This window comes from Sander vitreus, chromosome 8 (genome assembly GCF_031162955.1).
Source record: "Sander vitreus isolate 19-12246 chromosome 8, sanVit1, whole genome shotgun sequence".
In the NCBI taxonomy this organism is placed as follows: Eukaryota; Metazoa; Chordata; class Actinopteri; order Perciformes; family Percidae; genus Sander; species Sander vitreus.
Genome location: NC_135862.1, coordinates 32,917,004 through 32,940,007, shown reverse-complemented (window position 1 = coordinate 32,940,007; position 23,004 = coordinate 32,917,004). Strand labels below are relative to the sequence as shown.

The 23,004-nt window shown below is 41.0% G+C and overlaps 1 protein-coding gene across 1 annotated transcript in view; it reads right to left on the bottom strand.

Annotated features, from left to right (window-relative positions):
• cdh13 (cadherin 13, H-cadherin (heart)) overlaps nucleotides 1-23,004 on the bottom strand; it is a 434,001-nt gene that overhangs the window by 238,091 nt on the left and 172,906 nt on the right. Inside the window, exons 5-6 of the mRNA XM_078257870.1 lie at nucleotides 9,003-9,008; nucleotides 8,259-8,411 (exon numbers count right to left, since the gene is read on the bottom strand). Coding sequence (XP_078113996.1) covers nucleotides 8,259-8,411; nucleotides 9,003-9,008 — 159 coding nt within the window. The remainder of the gene's footprint in view (nucleotides 1-8,258; nucleotides 8,412-9,002; nucleotides 9,009-23,004) is intronic.

The following is a 23,004-nucleotide window of genomic DNA, read 5'->3' as shown; positions in this document are numbered from 1 at the left end:
AAATTGATCAAGTTTGTGTTATACCTTTACAGAAAGTGAAGAAAAAGGAATATTAGAACTGCTTCTCATCTGTGTTGCATGGAGCCGACCAACTTCTGGCACCTGTGAACAGGTATTCCAGCCCAGGACCATTGAACTACATTCCACAATTCCTCTGCATTACTGGGTTTTGCCTCAGAAACAGCATTTTTGATGTCACCCCACAAGTTTTCTATGGGATCGAGGTTTGGGGATTGGGCTGGCCACTCCATAACATCAATCTTGTTCATCTGGAACCAAGACTTGCTAACTTACTGGTGTGTTTTGGGTCATTTTCTTGTTGAAAGACCAAGTTCAAAGGCATTTCCTCTTCAGCATAAGGCAACATGACCTCTTCAAGTATTTTGATGTATTGAAACTGATCCATGATCCCTGGTATGCGATAAATAGGCCCAACACCAAAGTATGAGAATCATCCCCATAACATGATTTTTGCACCACCATGCTTTACTGTCTTCACAGTGTACTGTGGCTTGAATTCAGTGCATGGGGATCGTCGGACAAACTGTCTGCGGCCCCTAGACCCAAAAAGAAAAAAAAAATTCTCATCAGTCCCCAGAATGTTGCCCCATTTCTCCTTTGGCCAGTCAATGTGTCCTTTGGCAAATTTCAACCTATTCAGTACATGTCTTGTTTTCAGCAATGGGACGTTGCGGGGGCTTCTAGCTGATAGCTTAGCTTCACATAGCCTTCTTCTGATTGTAACAGTACTCACAGGTAACTTTAAGTCTTCTTTGATTTTCCTGAGGCTGATCATTGGTTGAGCCTTTGCCATTTTGGTTATTCTTCGATCCATTCGAATGGTAGTTGACTGTTTTTCCCCCACGTCGTTCAGGCTTTGGATGCCATTTCAAGGCATTTGAAATCATTTTGGCTGAGCAGCCTATAATTTCCTGCACTTCTATATATGTTTTCCGCTCTCCAATCAACTTTTTAATCAAAGTCTGCTGTTCCTCAGAGCAATGTCTGGAACGACCCATTTTGCGGAGTATTTCAGTGTGAAATGCACTATAACCAGCATGCTCAACATTTGCTTCCTTCCTTCCTTAAATATGGGCCATAACTGACACATGTTTCTTCACAGAATCAATCACCTCACTAATTGAACACAACACTGCTATTATTTTGAACATGCCCCTTTCAATTACAGATTCAATTACACAGAATAAGCAGCATGCATGTCATGACTGTTGGGTCTGTTGGTTTTCTATGACTCTACAACACTTACTAGTACATTATTTGCCATCTAGAAATATCACTTCTACCAAAGAAATTGATTTATGAGGTTAGTGATGTTGGACTGCTATAATTTCGAACACAACTGTATATATATAGTATAGTATAGTTGTGTGTAAACGCAACAATTCTGAATACGGACTGTGTGCATTGGTACTTTCACAGCATTTATATACCTCGACCTGCTTTATAATTAAAAAAGACATGGAAATCTATATTATATATATAATATTGCAGAATACCCTAAAATATTGACATATTATTTGAAAGCCGTATTGCCCAGCTGTAGTTACAAGAAACTAAAACAAATAAGAAGTGAGAGGACCTGCAGAGTCAGATGATGAATCTTTGTGGGTTTGTTACTATGAGTGGCCCTTTTCATATACCATACAAGTAGTCATGGAAACCAATGTTAATATAGAAATATTGATTAAAGCAGCTTTAGCAGATACATCTAACGTGTAAAAAAAAAAAAAAAGAAAAAAAAAGTGAAAGACCCTGAGCTCCCTGTTTTACTTTGTCTATAAACTGCCTTTAGAGTAATGGTGATTTTAATCAACCTTTGAATATTTCATATTTCATCCCCACACAAGCCATTAGCTACAGTAGGAAAGGAGACACCCTTAATGAATGATGCGAGGACCACTGGGCACTGTAAAAGTGACGCAGTCCTCATTCTGCACACAGTGCTAGACCATCAATTAGGCAAAGCTGGATTTGATAGGAGACCCTTGTTCTGAGTTATGACGGGGACACAGACTTATTACCGCCTTATGATAGGAGGAGAGAGACTAAGATATGCAGGCCTGGTTGGAAAAAGGACAGGGAAGCAAAGCAGGGACAGAATGCTTAGCCTGCGAGTACAACACGTGTATAGTGCAAGTGCACGTGCACATGTAAAGTGTGTGTATAAAGAGGCTTACCAGCTTGCCTTCAGGGATTACAACTACCAGCTTGGAAATAATGATCATTAGTGATGGCATAACTAATGTCACAAGCTAATTCACTAATGGCCATTGAAACAATGAACCAGGCGGCATATTAGATTGGTTCGATTTTTTCATTATGATGGAATCATTTAGCCGTTGACTGAAGCATTCAATTAAATCTCTGAGCTTTTATGGTCAGACTAAGAGGCCAAAATCACTCAGAGGGGGTTTTTGGAAAGCAGACTCATTTCGGTCAAGGGTCAGCAGTTAGATACATAGGCTAATCAAACTACAGTAAATGATGTAGTTTAAAACTTAAATTCATAACTTATCCAAATTAGCTCATGAAAAGTTATGTAAGTGTAAACTAGAGCCTGACCGATATATCGGCGGGCCGATATTAGGCATTTTCCAAACTATCGGTATCGCTATTTATAATGGCCGATAAATGAATATTTAAAAAATAAAATAAAAACGAAGACGAAACACCCTTCAACCATGTTCTGAGTGTTGGCGTTGTATAGTTTGTCCACCAGAGGGCGCTCTACAACGTCCCTGTTGGCAACACTCGTGTTTAATCCTTTACGTTTCATATCTTAAGTTTGTATTTTTATACATTTTATTCATCAGAACTTCCTCTGTCCTGTTGTGACAATAAAACAAACAAGTTTATTTTTTAAACTGCATAATCATATTATTTTAGCGAGGACTCATAAATAACTACAAATAACCAATGTTAGGGAAATCTGTTTATGTTTTGTTACGCGTTTCTGGATTTAAAAAAATATGTATATCGGCCGATATATCGGAATATCGGATTTTAAATCACCAAATATTTGTATCGATATCGGCCTTCAAAATCCTTTATCGGTCTGGCTCTATTGTAAACTGTTCTTAGACGTTGAGACAAGCGGAACAAATAAGTCTATCTTCTCTAACTCTTGGCCGGCTACTTTTTTGACTGACAGTTTCAATATAGTCTCTTTCTGTGTCTGTCGAATGAGACATGTTTTTCATTATTCTTGTGTCGCATAATGAAATCAACAGCAAAATGCAAGTGTTAGATAGCCATATTTTTTTTAAATAGCTGATTCCAATAAATGACATGCTCCAACACAATATTCCATGTGAAACAAGAAGCTGCATCTGCTGCTGCAAAGAAACCAAATGGTAGAAAGACAAATCGCTCAAAGATAAGGGTTAATATTGGTTCAAAAGCCTTCACACTGTGGAAACAACTAAGTAAAGGGAGATAAGGGATTCAAAGTTGAATCAACTACTTTTGGACGGGTAATGTACTCGGTATGATTACGATCTGCAGCTAGCTGTTCTAATAAATCATCCTTATCTTGCAATGGCCGTGTGTGTGTGTGTCTGTGTGTGTGTGTGTGTGTGTATATATATTGTTTTTGGATAATGTATTTCAGGTCATGAGTCAGCAATAATCCATACACCATCTTAAAATGATACCAATAAATAAATCCTACTCTGATATTGAGTAAATCTACAAGTCTGTTGGGCCTGTGCAGGATTTAGTTTCAAGCTCTCCAGATATCTCTTTTTTTTTTTCCATACTTCTGCCACCCTTTTTCTTCTCTTCTCTCTCAGTCGTACGCCTTACATTTGTTTCAGTTCCCACATTCTCTGCTCGTCTCTCTTCTTTGCTGTCCTCCTTCCCAAATCTCTTTTTGTCTTTTTCCCCAGAGTTGTATGTACTAACTTTTGTTATAGCCAACAAGGACCCAAAAACTTTATTTCACTGAGCTTGTCACAACACTTTGAAGATAATCGGAGAACTATAAGATAAGCGTGGTTGCTTTAAAAGTGATAGTGATTAAACAGTGATTGTGTAGCTATCTCTATATGTGTGTCTAAAATCTTTGTTTTGGAAATTATAGTAGCAATGCTGACCGAGTGAAAAATAAGCATCTGCTAAAATGAATGTATTGCATGTACTTGAAAGAGGCACACAATGCACAGCTTGGATGAAATAATTCAGAAAGATCTGTATATTAGAGCCCGACCGATAAAGAATTTTTAAGGCCGATATCGATACAAATATTTGGTGGTTTAAAAATCTGATATTACGATATATATTTAAAAAAAAATCCAGAAACGCGTAACAAAACATGAACAGATTTCCCTAACATTAGTTATTTGTAGTTATTTATGAGTCCTCACTATAAAATATAAAATAATATGATAATGTTTTGTTTTATTGTCACAACAGAACAGAGGAACATCCAAATATATTAAAGTTATGATAAATAAAATGTATAAAAATACAAACTTAAAAGTCCTTTGAACAAAAACACAATAACAACGTTGTAGAGCGCCCTCTGGTGGACAAACTATGCAACGCCAACACTCAGAACATGGGTGAAGGGTGTTTCGTCCGTTTTTATTTTATTTTTTAAATATTCATTTATCGGCCATTTATAAATGCAGATACCGATATTTTGGAAAATGCCTAATATCGGCCCGCCGATATATCAGTCAGGCTCTAGTGTATATAGAGATTTCCTTCTTAAAGGTCTCTTGATGGAACCAGGCTATTCATAACAATCTCAGCATTGACCAAGAGGCCCATTTGATGTCACAGCATGACACAGCTTTCGTTAAAGCCCCCTAGACTATTCACACAGGCGTGTTCACTCATGCTGCCTGATTGCACCTCTTGTTTCACCTGCCAGGGTGAGGCAATTTACACCTTATTTATTCTTATTAATACATACATTTCAGCATCATGTAATTCCCAGCATAGCTCAGTGAAGTGTAATCAGCCTTAGGAATTGAAAACCTCTGTCGAGGCGTGCATTGTGTGCCCTGCTACACCCTGCAGCGCCCTGCTACGCCCTGCAGTGCCCTGCCACTACTATTTCTAGTAATTGTTCCATTATCTTTATAGTAACTATAATCGCCACTGTTCATCGTACCGCCAACAGGCACCGCCAGACACCACCTACCAAGAGTCTGGGTCTGTCCCAGGTTTCTCCTTAAAAGGAAGTTTTTCCTCGCCACTGTCGCACTAAATGCTTGGGGGAATTATTGGAATTGTTGGGTCTTTGTAAATTATAGAGTGTGGTCTCTTAGTAGTTTGGCACAATAGAAAAACAAGGTTTTTTCCAATTCTATCCTGCTGAAATAACAACAGATTTCAGCTAATTACGGTCAATTAGTTGTTTGAAAACGCCATCTCCGGACTGTGGTCACATACCAAGGCTTAGTCACGTCTCTTAGCTTCTGATACCATCGCACAGAGCACTAACATGCAAAAAACATGGCCGTGTGGCCGGAGCGGTTGACAAAAGAAAGAGATAAGCTTGGATTACAACACACACAGCAGTAGTGTGACCTGATTCTCTGCTCACGACGCCATTACCATTACTCCACTATATCTTTACATAGCAAATATTTGTGTATATTTTTAAACAGTATGTTTTCACCTTCAACACTAAAAGAGAAAAGGATTAACCGATGTGTTTAGCAAATGTAACGCTATCTCGGATGATACTTAGTGGGGTTGCTGTAGCAAAAAAAAATCCCTAAATTCACAAATGAGTAGGACAGAGACGCTAACGTTTAGCCTAGCATCCAGGACCAGCAATGTGCTAGTCGAGAAATATCCCTTTTTTAATGTAACTTAATGTAGTTAGTCAATATTGTGCTTCTTAGTCTTGGAAATAATGCTTGGTTACTACAGTTGGTGGTAAGCTAGTTAGCCAGACATGCTAACGGTAGAGCAGATAAACTGTTTAACCCATTTCTTACATTTTTGCTGTTGTGTTTTGCTTTTGGAAATGTCAGTAAAAAAACACACACCACACTCCAAACTCTAGAAATGCTGAGTGTTACTCTCAATAGCAAGAATCTCTGTGACGTCTCGCTAAAACAAAAATCACTTCCGGGTAGACAATTGACAGTTGATTTGAATAGCAGAGCTATGTAAAATCGAAAAACTTGTTTATTTCTGTTGTAATTTACAGCTGCAATTGTAACGTTTAAAGATATATAGCCTAGTTAAACACGGTGGTCTGACCTTTCTGACGTTTGTGCTGTGCTTATTTCATTGTACTATTTTGCTTTGCTAGCGTATCTGATAATCCAAATCTAGTGTTGTGAATAGCAACATCTCACCACCGGTCGGACTAGTCTATATCCTCGACATGTTCCACTCCCGGGATTGCTGCTTTGGCGCTGGAAATTCCGCCGGGTTTCACTCATTTAGGCCGGATATCCGTTGCCTTGGGCTTCCTTTGTGTTGCGTTTTTTTAAACTCGGTCACTTTATGAGGACTATGGTTAATCCTTTCTCAGATCTCTGCAGGGTAAATCCAGACAGCTAGCTAGACTATCTGTCTATTCAGAGTTTTCTGTTGCACGATTAAAACTATGGCTTTTCTAGGTGTTTAGCACCGCCCAAGATGATTGTGATTTAAAGAAATGCCATTAAACCAGAGTATGTTTTTCTCCCATCCCAGAATGCTGTGTGGACTAGCCAGACCCTCCTCCGTAGCACCGCGATGGAGGAAGGTCTGGCAAAGCGAGACTAGGTCGGACTGACTGCTAGTTTGGGGGGTTGTCATTTTCTTGAGTCCGTGGCCCAACAGGTACATAAGTTTGTCAAATTATGTCCCCACCATGCATTTTAGATGAACGAGATGAGAGTATATCTAGTTGTTCCTCGTCCCTGTTTGCTCAGCGAGCAAACAGGGACACTGAATATACGGGACCCAGGAGTTTTCTTGTTGGAAGTTATCGTAAAACAAATTTGTGAACCTACATGTCAAAACTAAGAATTACCAAGTTCAGCTCCTACTCACGGTTCACAGCTGGCTGGTTGCCATACCGCAAGGGGTTAATGTGACATGCTACTCCTTTTACAATTGCTTTCCAACACCTGTGTGAAGCCAGATCTTCACAGTGGTATGGGCACAGTGTGGTGTCATAAGTAGGCATGACAGCAAGACATACTGCTTCTATTACTGGGTTCATCACTTGTTCCATATTCAGAGTAACATTTGATTCATTTATCAAGGAAAACTGCAACCGATGTGATCTTTTTTTATGTTTTTTTTCTAGCAGACCATTCTATCTGTTTAACCAGATTATTCATGGGATATGGGGATGTTCAGTTACTGGGTGTCAAAGGTGCTTGTAAACAACCTGAATCAGACCGTAACCACTGACAGCCAATGTCCTGGCTACACCATGCATGTAATAGTAAGCACTGATACCAGAGCAGGAAAAAGACATTTGGTGAATGATTGTTTGCCTCTCTCAGCCTTCCTCTCTGTTCATCTCATGCCTGCTCTCCTCTCACATCTGTTGGTATTTACAATGTGAATGACTTCAGAGTTTTTACAAAAGCCAGTTAGCTTATCAACAGCTTGCATCCATCTGAACACCCGCACTCACGTCTGGTTTCAGAAAACAGGATAAGATCAATTGGCTGACTTAAAAAGTAGATTTTTTTTCTGCCCCTTTTCCCCCTTCTGTTATAGGATGGATGGTTTCGTCAGGCAGACAACCCTGAGGGCACCAAACCTGGCAGGCAACTTAGAAAAGTGCTGGTGTTCTTTTATCACAGAGGAAACCACCAACTCCTAACTGATAGCATTGAGTCAGCCTCGACAAAATGCGGAGCCCGTCCGTTCCAAAATGAGGTTGCAAATATACTGTATGTGCTCTTGCACAAACCCCATACAAAACTGTATGTGCTCTTGCACAAACCCCATATAAAACTGTATGTGCTCTTGCACTGTTCAGTTCTTTTTTCTCTCCATATGCCAGACTGCTGAACACATGCTAAATTTGAAAGATCAAAGTAAATCTAGTTTGAACGGAAAAGGATAAAAAACGGTAAACAAAATAGGAACTACATGAACACTGAAACTGACAAGTGATCAATAACTTTGTCAGAGAAAGAGTGCGCAAGTGGACAGAAAGGAGAGAAAAGAACACAAACACCAACACAATAAGCAGCAGATCTAAATAAGAAAAGAAAAAAAAGGCGCACACACACAGACACACACACACACACACACACACACACCTCGTAGGAGTCAATGGCCTCCCGGTCCAGTGAGCGGCTGACTGACACGTCTCCTGTGTCTGCATCAATGGTGAAGAGACCTTTGGGATCCTGGTCAGCGCCGGGGCCTGTCAGACGGAAGATATGGTTCCCTAACTTCTCTGTTGAAATCACCTGCAGACACACACAAACACACAAACACAAGACATCAACAACTCTTTGTAAGCTTTTCCAATTTAATTCTAAGACAGCCTATTTTCCTTGGCAAAAAAATGCTTCTATTAGTGATTCTATTTTTTGTTTGCTTTTCTCGAAGCACGTCGTACTGGAAAACTCAAGTTTTGTTGATATACATTTGAGCAAAAAGGAGCTTACTGTGCCTTGAATGGCGATGCAAATCCCTGGAAGTTAGCAATTAAAAAATGTATGTCAGACAAGACTTTGATTTGAGAGCATGATTTCCTTGAGCATTGGAGGCCTGCTGTGACCACATGTTAATGCACGGTAAGATTCCTTTCAGATAAGGAAAGTGGAACAGTTAAATAAATATAAAAATCCATTCCTTAATAATTAAGTGTGAATTTTTTGTAGATAAGCGCTTTTGTCGTTCGTCAGCCATTTGGGGCCGATTTAAAGGCAAACGCTGTAAAGGCCTCATACAGCAATGGTGCTTTTGAGGAGTGCTGCCAAGTTAGTTGGCTAACAATCCTATTCTCTCAGAAAGGAGTGATCTGACCCCGGGATTTGTTGGATAGAAATACTCACATGAGACTGCCAAAGCCAGCAGCATCCACAGATTCCCCAGCAACAGGAACAGGCAGGATAAAAAAAGACACACACAAAAAAAAAAAAAACACAGCATGTTAGATTTACATAGCACCGGAGAAACAGCAACAAGAGTCAGACACCTCGTTGATCTATGCAGATCCTGTCTTCGGGGCCAATGTAAGAGAAGGAACAACAAAATACAAAATAACACACCAAAATTGTCAAAACTTCATGTGTAGACAAACTTTACAAAGTGTTGTACTGTATAACACAATGTCTAAATGCAGATCGTTTACATCATGAAGCATATTTCAAAGCAGACATTTTGACCTGTCACAGCAGGAAAAGCACAAGTAGAAGTAATAGCATTAAGGATGGCTCAGTTCCATTAGGTTTCCCAGCGAGCCAGCGTGCGCAATACCAGGCTATGACATGTCAAAACGTCTGCTGTGGAAAAAATGCAACACAAACACTCCCTGTCAGATGATTTCAGAAAAACACAATGTACATTCTTTGAAGAAATCGTTTGCCATTTAGGAAATATCTGTAGATGAGAAGCAGCAAAGTGATTTATGGAGGTAATATTATGTGTGGACTATATCTCTACATTTGGACAGAGCCAAGCCAGCTGCTTCTCCCTCTTTACACTCTTTATGCTATAATAATAATTATAATTTGTTTTAGATTAGATTCAACTTTATTGTCATTGTGCAGAGTACAAGTACAAAGACAACGCAATGCAGTATGTGCCCAACCAGAAGTGCAACAAAAGCAGAAAAGTGCAATGTGATATACAAAGTATAGACAGGTGGTGCGTAGGCAGGACAATAGTACAGTGTAGAGAGTAGTATACAGTTGGTTTACAGAAGGTGTTTTAGAGTAATACAATATAAATATGTGCAGTGTATTAGCAGTTACCTTATAAGAGCAGAATAAATATGTCTATGTAATATGAACAATGTATGAACAACATGTACAGATACTGTACTGGTATGTAGTAGCAGTAACATTATAATAGTAGTAAGAATATTATAGATATATGCAGTGTATTAACAGAATATATTATAAGAAAAACTGAATAAATATGGATATTCAGTATGAACCATATAGAGAGATATGTACAGTATGTACAGCTATGTGCAGTGTGGTAACAGTACTATTGTAGTGCAGAAACAGTAACATTATAAGAGTAGTAAGAATAAGTGTATGTGCAGGATGAATAGTATGAAGATAACTGGTTGTTGGCTTCGGTTACATATTTACTGTACAGTATTTACTGACAGTGGTATCAATTTTCTCATCTAAGTCTGTGCAAAAAATAAATAAATAAATGGAGACAAAACCACAGGTTTGTGAGTGAAAAGTATTTTCAGAATGAAGACCAGCAGCCCTCAAGCATCATGTACAGTGCAGAGAGGAGGTTAAAGTGCTGACTTTCAGCTTGAATGTGTTTGATGTCCCCTCACTGATCCCTCTTCTACATGTGAACACCCTCCAATTAAAGCTGAAAGGCAACAGTTTAACCATCATGTTCCCATCATTTTGAGTCCACTGCGCTACAGAGCCAAAGCCACAACAACGTGCCACTGTCTTAACACTTTCAACTGCTAGTGTGTGCTGCACCCACAGAAACACACACAGGGTTGTCACCATTATCACATCCTTCTGGGCCTCAGCACTGTCGCTGTGTGCCAAGGATGCCAACGGTTCCCCTTCACTGCGCCTCATGATCAGACGCCTGCCATGAGGTCACCTTCAATGAGAGCAAGATTTCCATAGCATGGCAGCTAAAATGACGGCGTTTCTACTCCCCACTTGAAAGAGCATGGGAGATGAGACAGCAGTGTTACAACCCTATGCCAAACGGAACTTAAGGCCCTCTCGCCGCTCCATAGCTCTGTGCCATTTATCTCCATGCCCTGCTTCATCTTTTCCCTCTGTTCCCTCTCACTCTCAGGCTGCTTGCTCCACCTCTTGTTCGTTTCTCTAATATGTCCATCTTTGCTCTTCTGCTAAGCGTCCATATCTCATTCTTCATTTATCACTTTCCACTTCTCTGAAGTGCATTCTCTCGCGGCGGTCACTCCCTCTGCTCTTTCCGTTTGTCATACCGAACGATAAGAGTGAGAAATGTCAAAAGTGCATAACAGAAGCAGTTATTTGTGGATGATAGCCATGTACTGGAAATGTCTCCTCTCTTGCTCTTGCCTTATCTTTCTTCTTCCCCCTTTTCCACTTTGTTTTAAACAGCATTAATATCAGGGGTACTTTCTCTTGTTACACGTGTGAGAAACCCCGAATCATTCAGTAAGACTATCATTGTGGATTTTTCACATCTTTCTGTACGTGTGAGGATTTTCCTGGTGTGCATCTCTCCCTTAGGCCTCCTGCACACTGCCTGCGTGGCGTGAGCGTGGCGTGAGCGTGGCGTTTCTGTTGCGTGTCAGTCGCGTGGTGGACTGTGGGGCGTTTTCTGTTTCTGTTTCTGTTTCTGTTTAGGTCTTTGCACACACATTTTAGGATCCGGTAGCTTAGACAACCTTAACACAACATATACATATACACACATATATCACACATACATAAGAATAAAAATAAAAATCACGCACAGAAATGCAATGACCATGATAAGGTGCTATGGTAGACTGTGTGCAATGGTGATAGTGCAAAAGTGAACAGTGCAGGGATTGAACAGTGTAGTAGAGTATTATTAAATATTAACTATGACTATGAAATATTAACATAATAACATATTAACTGACTGATTGAATAGGAACAATAAGTTATAAGATGTAGTTGTTATGACCACAGTCCAGATTGTGGAGGAGGGCTAATATAGCCTATAAGACAGTTAGCAGACAAAGTGATATAATGTTAGGGGCCGAGAGAGACAGGCTCATGTTGAAAAGTCTATTTCTCTCCTCCCCCTTTGTGTGTTATTGAAGAGCTGGATGGCCCTGGGAACAAAGGACCTCCTTAACCTGTCTGTTGAGCAAGACAGTGACAGAAGTCTGCCACTGAACATGCTCCTCTATTGGATGTCACATGTATGTTTCCCATTGATAAAATGAACAAGGATCCTGTGGATCGTACAGTTCTCTGTGTTTCTCCACCTCTTCAATTAACCTGCCGTCGTCCATCATTGCAAACTCGAAGTGTAGACTTGAAAGTGTCCAGTTTCAACTAGAAAAAAAGTCACGTGATTTGGATCACCCTTGTTCGACATATGGGGAGAGAGTTGTGAAAATTTACTGCACTCAAGCAGTAGTATACTTAATGTTAAACATAAATATATACTGGTTTGATTACAGCAAAGACAAAGTTGGCAGTATTGACGACAAAATAGGCTACAGAATATTTCGTTCTCTATTGAAAATCAATAATTATTTATTATTTTATTTTTAATTACATTTATATCTGCATTTATGTCAGAACCTAGAGACTTTCAAACATCAAAATGTCATTTATTGATATGTATTTGTGTCAAAATGACATATAAACATCTTTTCCTATTCTATTTTGCCTGGAAACGCTTCCAACACACCTAAGCCCAAAATTCCACCAACTGCGGAACGTCTGCAGATCGGCTCTGCTGCGTGTTGGCACCGTGCTCCGCCGTCCTTCAATACCCACCAGGTCCGGATTTGCCATGACTGACAGCTGAAGTCACGAGGACCCACGAGATCTCGCGAATTCACGTAGAATAGAACCACAAAACCAACAACAGTTTGTTTCCATCCAGAGGAGCAGAGGGGAAACAACTCTGTGCTGTGTTTTCAAGGTGTAGTGCAGGGAAATATGATCCGCCGTGAACGGTGTATTTTATTTTAAAAATGAACCGGATGTTTTATTTTGCTTCGGTGCTCGACTTCCTGTCCCGCACAATCTGCCCTGTCCATCCGGCAAAAATAGAAGCTCTGCATATCTGCTCCGGAGGGCTGCGGATCGCCGGAGCTGGGACTCTGTCGGAACGCAGCCGTTCTGCAGTCAGTGGAAATACACACATCGACTTTAACGGAAACCTAATGACTCCGTATTAAAAAAATTTTTGCATTTCAGAACCTTAGGAAATGGACAGCGGCCGACACCAATACACACGCCTATTAACTCGATAATAAAGCCGTAAAGTAGGCTATCTTTCAACTCAGGACAGCGCCACTTCTCACAGATACAGATAGGATTGGAGAAGAAAAGTTTAACTGACACATAATTGCGATCAGCTTCATGGGAAATTAAGAATCAATGCCACCGACATAACCAATCACACTATGACACACGCTCCACTTAGTACCAACTGCAATGTTTAATTTTAAATGAATGGAGCCTACTGGCAGTCTGGCACACGTGAGTGATCGGTATCGGCACCTACGTGGGAGCCGAAATAAAAACAGACACGCCACGCAGCTGACACGCTCACGCCAGGTAGGCAGTGTGCAGGAGCCCTAAGACGATTCGATACATCTCCAGATACATGGTCTACGATACATTTTAATACTTCATACTTTTGACGATTCAGGGCGACTGGATTGGATGTTGAAACGATTCGGTGCAATACGATGAGATATGATTCAATCTGATAGATACAGCTAATATTCGTTTAATGTACACACATTCATTTCTCATTGTAAGCATTGCCTACCTTCAAATAAATATATATTTTGTACAAGGGACCAGGGAATAGCAAAGCTAGGATATGCTAATAGTAACTCAGCTTCATATTAAATGAAACTGCCTCCTTGCTGCTGTAACCTTAGAGACAGTAACTCAAACATAGGTCCACGTTACACCACCATTGTGAGCACTCCAATGATAATCATATATTACGTGAGTACACATGTGAGCACAATATAATTCTGTTGTGAGCGTTAGCATGTGGCGAGCAGACTTTAAATGCTAATGTAAATTAACATCTTAGAACATATAGCTAAAGCTCAATATAAACTTAACACACCCAAATACGTATGTATACACAGTAATACGAGTCTACCCACATGTTTATGAACACACACATGGATGGATGACTCACAGACCTCAGCTAGTACAATTTACAATATCCACTTTCAACGCTAACTCCAAAAATGAAACTCAGCAGTCGGAACAAGTGGGTTTTTTTCCGCAAAACCCAAACAAAGGCGCTGATTGGCTGATCCCAAACATGAAGTCCTAATGGTGGACCCCTTTTGTCTCCCTCGCAAATAAACACACACCCGTCTCTATTAACAGCATTGGGCACACAGCAGCAGCTTCGTTGGATTGACACCGGGCAATCGGCCGAATATTGGTCCATTTAGACCGATGCTATCGATTTAGTCATATCTGTGATAATACAACCGGATACCGATTCGGTGACTCTTTACACCCCTAAGATTTACACAACCCATCTGTGTGCGCGCACACACACACACACACACACACACACACACACACACACACACACACACACACACACACACACGTTTCCCATCAGATTTTGTGAGACTGTGGGGTCCAGGTGCATGCTCCCCTGGAAGTACTTAAATGCATCAATCTGGTGCACTTTGAGAGAAATATTAAATGGCTAGATCTATCAATAACTTTGTTGTCTTTAAGCAATTCTGCGCTCTTGTAAACAATTATGTGCTCTAGTAAAGAAAGTAATCATAAACACATTGGTTGTATAGATATGAATAGGGATGACGATACAGCAAAAGTCCCACCCACAAAAAAACACACACACACACACACACACACACACACACACACACACGCGCAGGTGCAATAGCTGCCCTTCAGGACAGAGATATTTCTGAGCAGTACATTGGCACATTGGCAGCCAGCACCTGCTGAGAGGTAACAACTGGGTCGGATGAAGAAAACAGAAAAAAAGAGAGAGATTGAGGTGCTAGGGAGTGGAGTAAAAACAAGAATGGACATACAGGGAGGATGTGGGGGTGTGGGAGGATGCGGACTGCTACAGAGCAAAAGAAGTCTGGGACAAATTAAAAGTGTATGGTGTAAATTTTGATCTTTCATATTTGTTATATTATTAGATGATGTACTATCAGAGAAGCGCAAGGAATTGATGCAAATAATCATATGTATTCTTTGTTTTAAATTATGGAAGACAAGATGCATTAACTTTAGACCACAAACAGCTCCTTCCTTGGAACATATTGATCTTGTGATCTACAGCACTTTATGAAGGACTCTATGCACTGGATGCACTTTATTAGCTCATTTTGCACATTATTTTGTTATTGTTTTAATAATTATTTTTGGTATGATATGTAGTCTACTGTTTGTCTAGTTATAACTTGTATTTTGTAAAACTTTAAAAAGAGAGAAAGTGAGAGGAGGAAGTAGAGAGTGCGAGAGAGATGGCTATTAAGGACACAGCAGCTTCAGCTGAAGAGTAACTAAAGTGTCAGGAAAAGTTTAGTGTTTAGGAGATGTCTCTGTGGGGGAGAAGTGTGATAATCTGTGCCGCACGTACACACACACAACTCCGACTCGCGCGCATGCTGGCATAGAAACGTGCACCCAGTGGCTTTGTCTCCGCTGAGTCTGTCTCTCTCTGTGTGTGGGAGGACTGATGAGAGAATCTCACCTCTTTCTTTCAGCTCTCATTACCAGCAGAGCAGACATAAAAGACTGTGGGGCTCGTGATACTGCGGGAAGATGACGGGAGGTGTGGCGCAGCACCGCAACTCCAAACACCTCCGAGCACACAGAAAGAATTAGCACCAAAACAATGGATTGGCACCTGAGGGTGTGTGTTTATGTGTGTATTTAAACTTGATAACAGCTCATGCTGTGCATTTTTCCTATTAGGTGTCAGGAGGGCAACAAAAAAAACTTGTGGAATAGCAACACAGGTATATACAAATACATACAGACAACTTCTCAAGAACATGTTATGTAACCTGTAAACCTGTGTGTGTGTGTGTGTGTGTGTGTGTGTGTGTGTGTGTATCAAAAAAAAGTGCTGTGCGAAGCAAAGTGTGCCAAAGAAAGTGTAAGTTAGTCCAGAGAAAACATAATCACACTAATTCTGTATACACACACACACATACACCCCAGAAAAACACACACACACACACACACACACACACACACACACACACACACACACACACACATTCCCCATGTCCTTGTGTTTTTTGAGGAAGAATGAGGAAGGATTTCAACTCCTGTGTGTGTGTGTGTGTGTGTGTGTGTGTGTGTGTGTGTGTGTGTGTGTGTGTGTGTGTGTGTGTGTGTGTGTGTGTAGGCATGCATGTGAGTGTGAGAGATAAAGAGAGAGAGAGAGAAGAGGAGGCACTACAGTGATGGTCTGATTGTATCTTTGAGTGCATTATTGCGTGTGAGACCCTAAGTGTACAAGAATGTGTGTGTGTGTGTGTGTGTGTGCCAGGCTTGGACCAGTGCTCTGCCTGATTGCCCTGCCACTCCAGCCTGCTAATAAGAGAGAAGGTGGAAAGGCCTGATGAAGACACGGCCAGGTAGAAATCGACGAGTCCTCAGCACAGGACAATGGGAAAACAATGGCGCTAATTAACTGGCTTTGATTGGTTAGCCAGGCCTCCGCTAATTGTTACCCATCAGCCACTGTGTCCTGAGCCAGTCACGACAAGCCTGAGAGGGGCAACAATCAAGAGGAACCCTTGATAAAAAAAAACAAAAAAGAAACAGGAAGAGCAGAGTGTCATTAAGCAGCGAGACTGTTAAAATGGTTCAACAGGGACTGTTGCAGTGCTTCAGTTCACACAGTCCAGCTAACTTAAAAATGGCACTTTAAGGAATATTAAAGTATATTTTAAGACAATTTAGCTGTAAAAACACCTATGAAAAATAACAAAAGACACCAGATCAAAATAAGACAAAAAATTACAAAAATAATCCAAAGAAGAAGAATTAAAGGACAAATCCGGCGCAAAATGAACCTAGGGGTTATAACACGTGTACCGAGTAGACCGTTCTCTGGGATATGTTTTCATGCTAATCGAATGTGACCAGTTTTAGCGCAAATCGCTAATTAGCTTATAACGCTAGTTTTCGGGGCACGAGTAAAGTAATAAGAAATTGCTATTTCTACACCACTAACAAGTAGTGATGGCCAAATGAAGTTTCGTGACCCATTTTCTCTTTTTTCTGAGGCCACTAAATGGGGATCTCTCTTCAACAAAGGGTTGAAAACACACTGAATTGCTATTCCTTTAACCTTTTTCTTTGAACAGAGAGCGCCATCTAGTGAGCTCAGAAAATAAAGAAAATGGATCACGAAGCTTCATTTGGCCATGACTACTAACAAGGCTCAAAATAGAACCACACTTCCCTAGTAGCATAATGAGGGTCCCTACATGTAAACCGATAATATGACAGTTATTAAAAAGATAGTTTACAAAGACAGTACCGTTCACGTATACATGCAGGTGCCATCTTGGGAAAACAGTCACAACCCTAATTATGCTACAGTAGAAGTGTGGTGCTATTTTGAGCCTGGTTAGTGGTGTAGAAACAGCAATTTCTTTTTACTTTACTCGTGCCCCGACGACTAGCGTTATAAGCTAATTAGCGCTAAAAGTTTAGAGCTAGTTTGCGCTAAAACTGGTCACATTTGATTAGAATGAAAACATATCCCAGAGAACGGTCAACTCGGTACACGTGTTATTGACCCCTAGATTCATTTTGGGCCGGGTTTCTCCTTTAAGTTTGAATTGAATGCCTATAGCCATTAAAGGAGGGTTTTCGGCTGCCAGTGTTAGCTCAGGCAGCAGGATGAGCAATCACTCAGTGTTGCTTAAGCTCATGCAAGGACAGCATCTCTTGGGCAGTTCACACTCGACAAATCTGTTTTTTTTTTATTACTTCTCCACTTTTTTTTAAGCTCCTCATCAAAATGGATTTCACATCTGCTCGATGTGTCTGGGGGTCCGGGCACGAATTAAAATTTACGTCAGATGGTTTTAACTCACCGCTGGCAAACATCCGCCACAAACGGTCATGATTAACATGCTGAAAGACAGACGGGGAGAAAAAGGCAGGAACCTTCTGGTCTTCCTAAGACAATTAAGAGAATCAATTAGACTAAATGACGAGGCCTGCAGGCTGGCTGCTTTCTAATGTTGTAACATCTCACAACATAACTCGCTCGCTTCCTGCTTGGAAACTCAGATCCCTGGTATCGAATGGCTGTTTTAGTGAGTGGAGAAGCAACAAAACTAGACAAAGATAGATGCGGTGGAGGGGAGAGAGATAGAAACAGGGTTATGAAAGAAGAAATAGTCACGTGACAGTGGACAGACACCAGGTATAGGGTAGCAAAGGAAGGAGACAGGCACACTTGGCACTGAAACGAAAATCCGACATGTCTATTCTCCTTACTATATTAGCTGGGACTACAGCCAAACCAGGCCTCAGTCTTCTCACCAGCAGTACTTTATTGGAGCTGTGAAGTCAGACACATTGTGTTGAGCTGGTATAGAAGGATAAACACAGGTTGTATAACTGACAGCTCCAGTGCAGCGCGGGATGTTAAGATGGCTTTATAGACTAAAGTGTTGTGAGATTTTATGCCGATACATCTGAGATGTCCATGTGTTCTTTGATAGGGCTGCATGTGTGTGTGTGTGTGTGTGTGTTTAGTTTTTAGTGTTAGTATGCCTGTGTGAATTAGTGAATCTGAGTTACTGGCTGTTATAGGCTTTTTGTAATCATAGTAGTGAGATGAAATTTGTTTACTGTAAGGCCTATTTTGCTAGCCTGGCCCCGCCCTCCTACGTACTTCCGCTCAATTTTCATTTCCCTTCAGTACTCCGTCTGGGTTTGCGGTATATTCTTGGGTTTTCTCCGGTCAAATCTTTACCGGTCCAATCAGAGAACAGAGGGAGTGGCTGAGAACGATGACGTTGAGGTCGTGCACTAGTTTGAGTTGTAGTTCCGTAATGGCGGCGGAGAAAGACGCGAGCAAAGCCATTTGGTCCGTTGTGGCAACGCTGCCGAATATCCAGAAGTTAAAGCCCGAGCAAGAACAGTCTTTGCTGAGTTGTGTTGGTGGCCATGATGTTGTGGCCCTCCTCCCAACGGGGTTCGGGAAAAGTTTGATTTTCCAGCTCGCTCCGTTAGTGGTGAAGGAGTTGGCTAAGGCTAACGCTAGCGATGCTAAGCCGACGTCACGACCAAACGTTAGCGATTGGTTATGGTAGATCCAGAGTGGCTCTGGGCAAATCCAATAGTTTTAAACTTCAACAGAGTACCCGCCTTCAAAGATGTTAACACTTGTCAATGGAGAGAAGCCAGACTCTCTGTACAAATGAAATGGACCAGAGTCTGGTAGGACTAGGCTACCATTTTGCAGCTGTGACCCCAAACTCATCCATTCATCCATCCATTTGTTATACAGGGAGCTGGAGCCTATGCCCTAGGTAATTGGTGGGTCAGCAATCCATCACAGGGCTAACACACACTGACGGACAAATATTCATACCAATGGGCAATTAAAAGTTTCCAACCTGCATTTCTGAACCTTCTCACTGTGAGGAGATAACACTACCACTGATCCACCACGCTGAGAGACTGCAGAAATACAAAGTGACACCTGACCTGGTGGGTTGCATATCCCTTTGCACTTAATTTGGGAAAATCTTCAGAACAAAAGTGTTTTCATTGCAACAATGAATTATCAGGTCTCATAAATGAAAAACGTTCATATCATGTGATCATTACTTTTCTTCCAGATCGATAGGAACATTTGACATTGCCAGCAACTCTTTTTGTTTTAGTTTAAGAAATGAACCACCTTTGTGTAGATAACTATGCAAATCGATACTATGCAAATAGATACTATTGCAAATCTAAATATTTGGACCAACCCCTAAACAGGCACAGCTTAAGGAATGTTGGTTATCTAAGTTTGTCATTTATCAAGAATCTGCTAATACTTGCTTTACAGTATCCATTACACTTTATATTGTACTTTCCAACTGGAGTCTGACTTGTGCTGGTTATCTGCACCAAGGCTAAACAAAACATGTCAACAAACACAAACATATTCATCACATGAAGAGGGGCTGACAGTTCTCTGTCAAACCATCAGACTTTGGTCATCACCTGTGATTGGCCTGCCACAAGATTTAATAGAATCCTAGTTTTCTTGACATTGGGAGAGATGCAATTTGAAACCTCCGTGAGATGAAGGTAAACTGTTCAAAATTGGAGCCAGCTGATGGCTTGTCATTAGACAAGCAAACAGGTGCCAGAGAACATCAACGCTATAAAAAATAAATAAATAAATAAATAAAATAATAATAATACAAAGCCTCCAGGAACAGTTCTGCACAGTAAGGTGATTTTGTCATAGTTGCCACAGTCTGTATTGCAGGAAATGTGATGCATGCTGGTCCAAAGAGACTGTATACAACCATTGCAAAAGAAAAGCCTGTAAAATGAGTAGTGCGTGTTTTACTAACACCTTTAAATGAGCCTTTGTATTATCCGAATTTTATCCATTAGGTCAAATAAAAATTGAAAAGCCTCCATCAGCCGTATCAATTATTTTCATGCCAATTAATGCGAGAATGCCAACAGACAGTCAGCGGGCACAGCCAGAGGAAGTCTCTAATGTGCATGCTTTCATCATGCTTAGACAGAGAAGGGCTCTAGTGCACATGGGCCTCTAAAGTCGGGACCCTGAGAAAGCCTGAAAAACTTTATTGGAATATGTGTCCAGTTTGCGATGTTTATTGGAATGAATGGGGGCCCATCTCGGGACATGGTGTCCAGTTCTATTAGTACATCCATGGACCAGGCAGACTGACTGGAAGCATGCAATCACAATGCACGCATGGTCAGATTGATGAACCCTTGTGTTTTCCTCGGGTCAAATTTGACCCGTTTTAATATCAGTATGGGTTTCTTTCAACCAAAAATAACGATGATGCGTGGAGGAATGCTGTACGTCTTCCGTACAACGTTCTTTGCGGGCCATATTAATGATTAATTTCAAAGAATTTTGGGTGTTTTATACAATTTTTTATAGCAATTGAAAAAAAAAATTCAAAACCAAAAACTAATCTTTGACATAAGCCCATCTGTGATTCACTCAACATGCTCTGATCTTAACTATTAGTCCAAATACCTCATACTATTTGTTTTTATTCTTTATGAAAAAAGCGCTGAATAAAGTGACAAAAATGTTTTAACAAGCGTCAAAAGCATAGAACCCCCGGAAGAACAAGTTCAAGGTGGACGGGAAGACAACACAAGGGTTAAATAGAATCACTGAATGGTACTGAAGAGGAGGAGTTATTTTTTCATGAACACTGAGGTACTTGAGAATAATGCCTGACTCACACACAGTAATCCCAGACCTGAATACACATTGAAACTGATTGAGCTATGATTGATTTAGCCTCCTGAATACTTGAACAGCCTAAAAAATGGTCCTATCAGCAGTGACTGAAGTGGCGTGTACTGTAAAAAGTAAGCATATCAATTTCATTGCATGCTCCAGCTGCTGTGTGAGTTGTTGTGAGCTGTTTATGGACCCCCAAGGGAGGGCAGGGGAGAGACCTCTGTATCAAAACAATTTCCACAGCTAGCAGGAGGTGTGACATAAACAACAAGGTTCTTACCCTTCCCCTGTGAGTCCCGCTGACAGCCAACCCACCCTTAACCAGCCAGTGTAGACACACACACACACACACACACACACACACGCGCGTGCATGCACGCGCACAGTCATACATGTCAAACCTTAGCCCTCGCAATCTCACCTCTCCCCTGCTTCCCATATCTCAGAGAGAAGGAGGGCGCATGAAAAATGAATGGCTGCCATATGGAAATGGTAGGTTGTGTAAGAAAGGGGGAAGCTATTGGTGTGGAAAATCAATTTTGCCAAGTCGCCGAAATATAGCCTCTATTGGGTAAAATAGCCCACATTAGCCTGTCTTCTCATGCAAAGCTGACTACCTCCAAAGCTGTGTGTGGAGGTAGGGGGGGAAAGGATGGAGGGTTACAGGGATGAGAGGAGGATGGATGGAATGTGCAACTGGGAGGTGGAGAGAAGATGACTTGGGGGAAAGAGGGAGAGTGTTAAGGAGCCACAATGAAGGGAGAAAATAACTCATGTCATGTACTGTATGCACTTTGTGTCCAGTTCCTCAGAGGAATATAAAAGAGTAGCACAATGGCTATATCAGCAGGTCCGTAGCATACTGTAGAGATCATTTGTGTCCCCTATGGACCAAACGTATCCGCTGACTCTTGTTCCTCTCCATCTCCCTGCAGTTCAACAGTGGGAAAGAAAATGCACAACCCCCTGTGGACTACGGTTGTCCCCTAAAAAATCTCACCTAACGCTTTGACACATGCACACTAACTCATTCCACTGTCCTTCATTACCAACCTGGTACCTTCAGGCTCTTGAGCTGCTTCACAGGGACCTTGTTGAGTACAGGGCTGGTATGAGCTGGAGGCACAGGCTCTGTGCTGTGGTTGAGGTCTCCAGGGTACAATTATCTATTATGTGTAAGGCTTAGTATGAAATATCTTTTTATGTTAGTCTCTGTGGGCATTGAGAGATGTGGTTGATCTCGTAGTGCCCTGTTGTATCTACTGTAGAACAAAGCTGCTTGACACGTAGAGATGCATTAAAGCTTCGTACCACAGGGTAAGATAAATATGGAGCCGACAGGGTCCAAAATGTATGGCAGTTGGTTGACCATTTGTGCTAAGGCGACTCTGGTTATATGATTAATCTGCTGTACAGACTTCCCACCGTAGCAAATTAAACAATGCAGTTTCATTCGAGAGGAAATTAACTGAAGAGGATTGGAGGAGTTCCATGCATTATGAAATGACACACAATTTATAATCTGCCACATAAATAATAAGCTGTGTCACATATTGTGTGGCCTGTTACACAGTGGTTGAGCTGGACAAGTAAAATCTGTCATCAGTGACGAAACAATTAATAAATCCTCGCAATAAAATAGCATGCTTTGGAGAATCATGCAGCAAA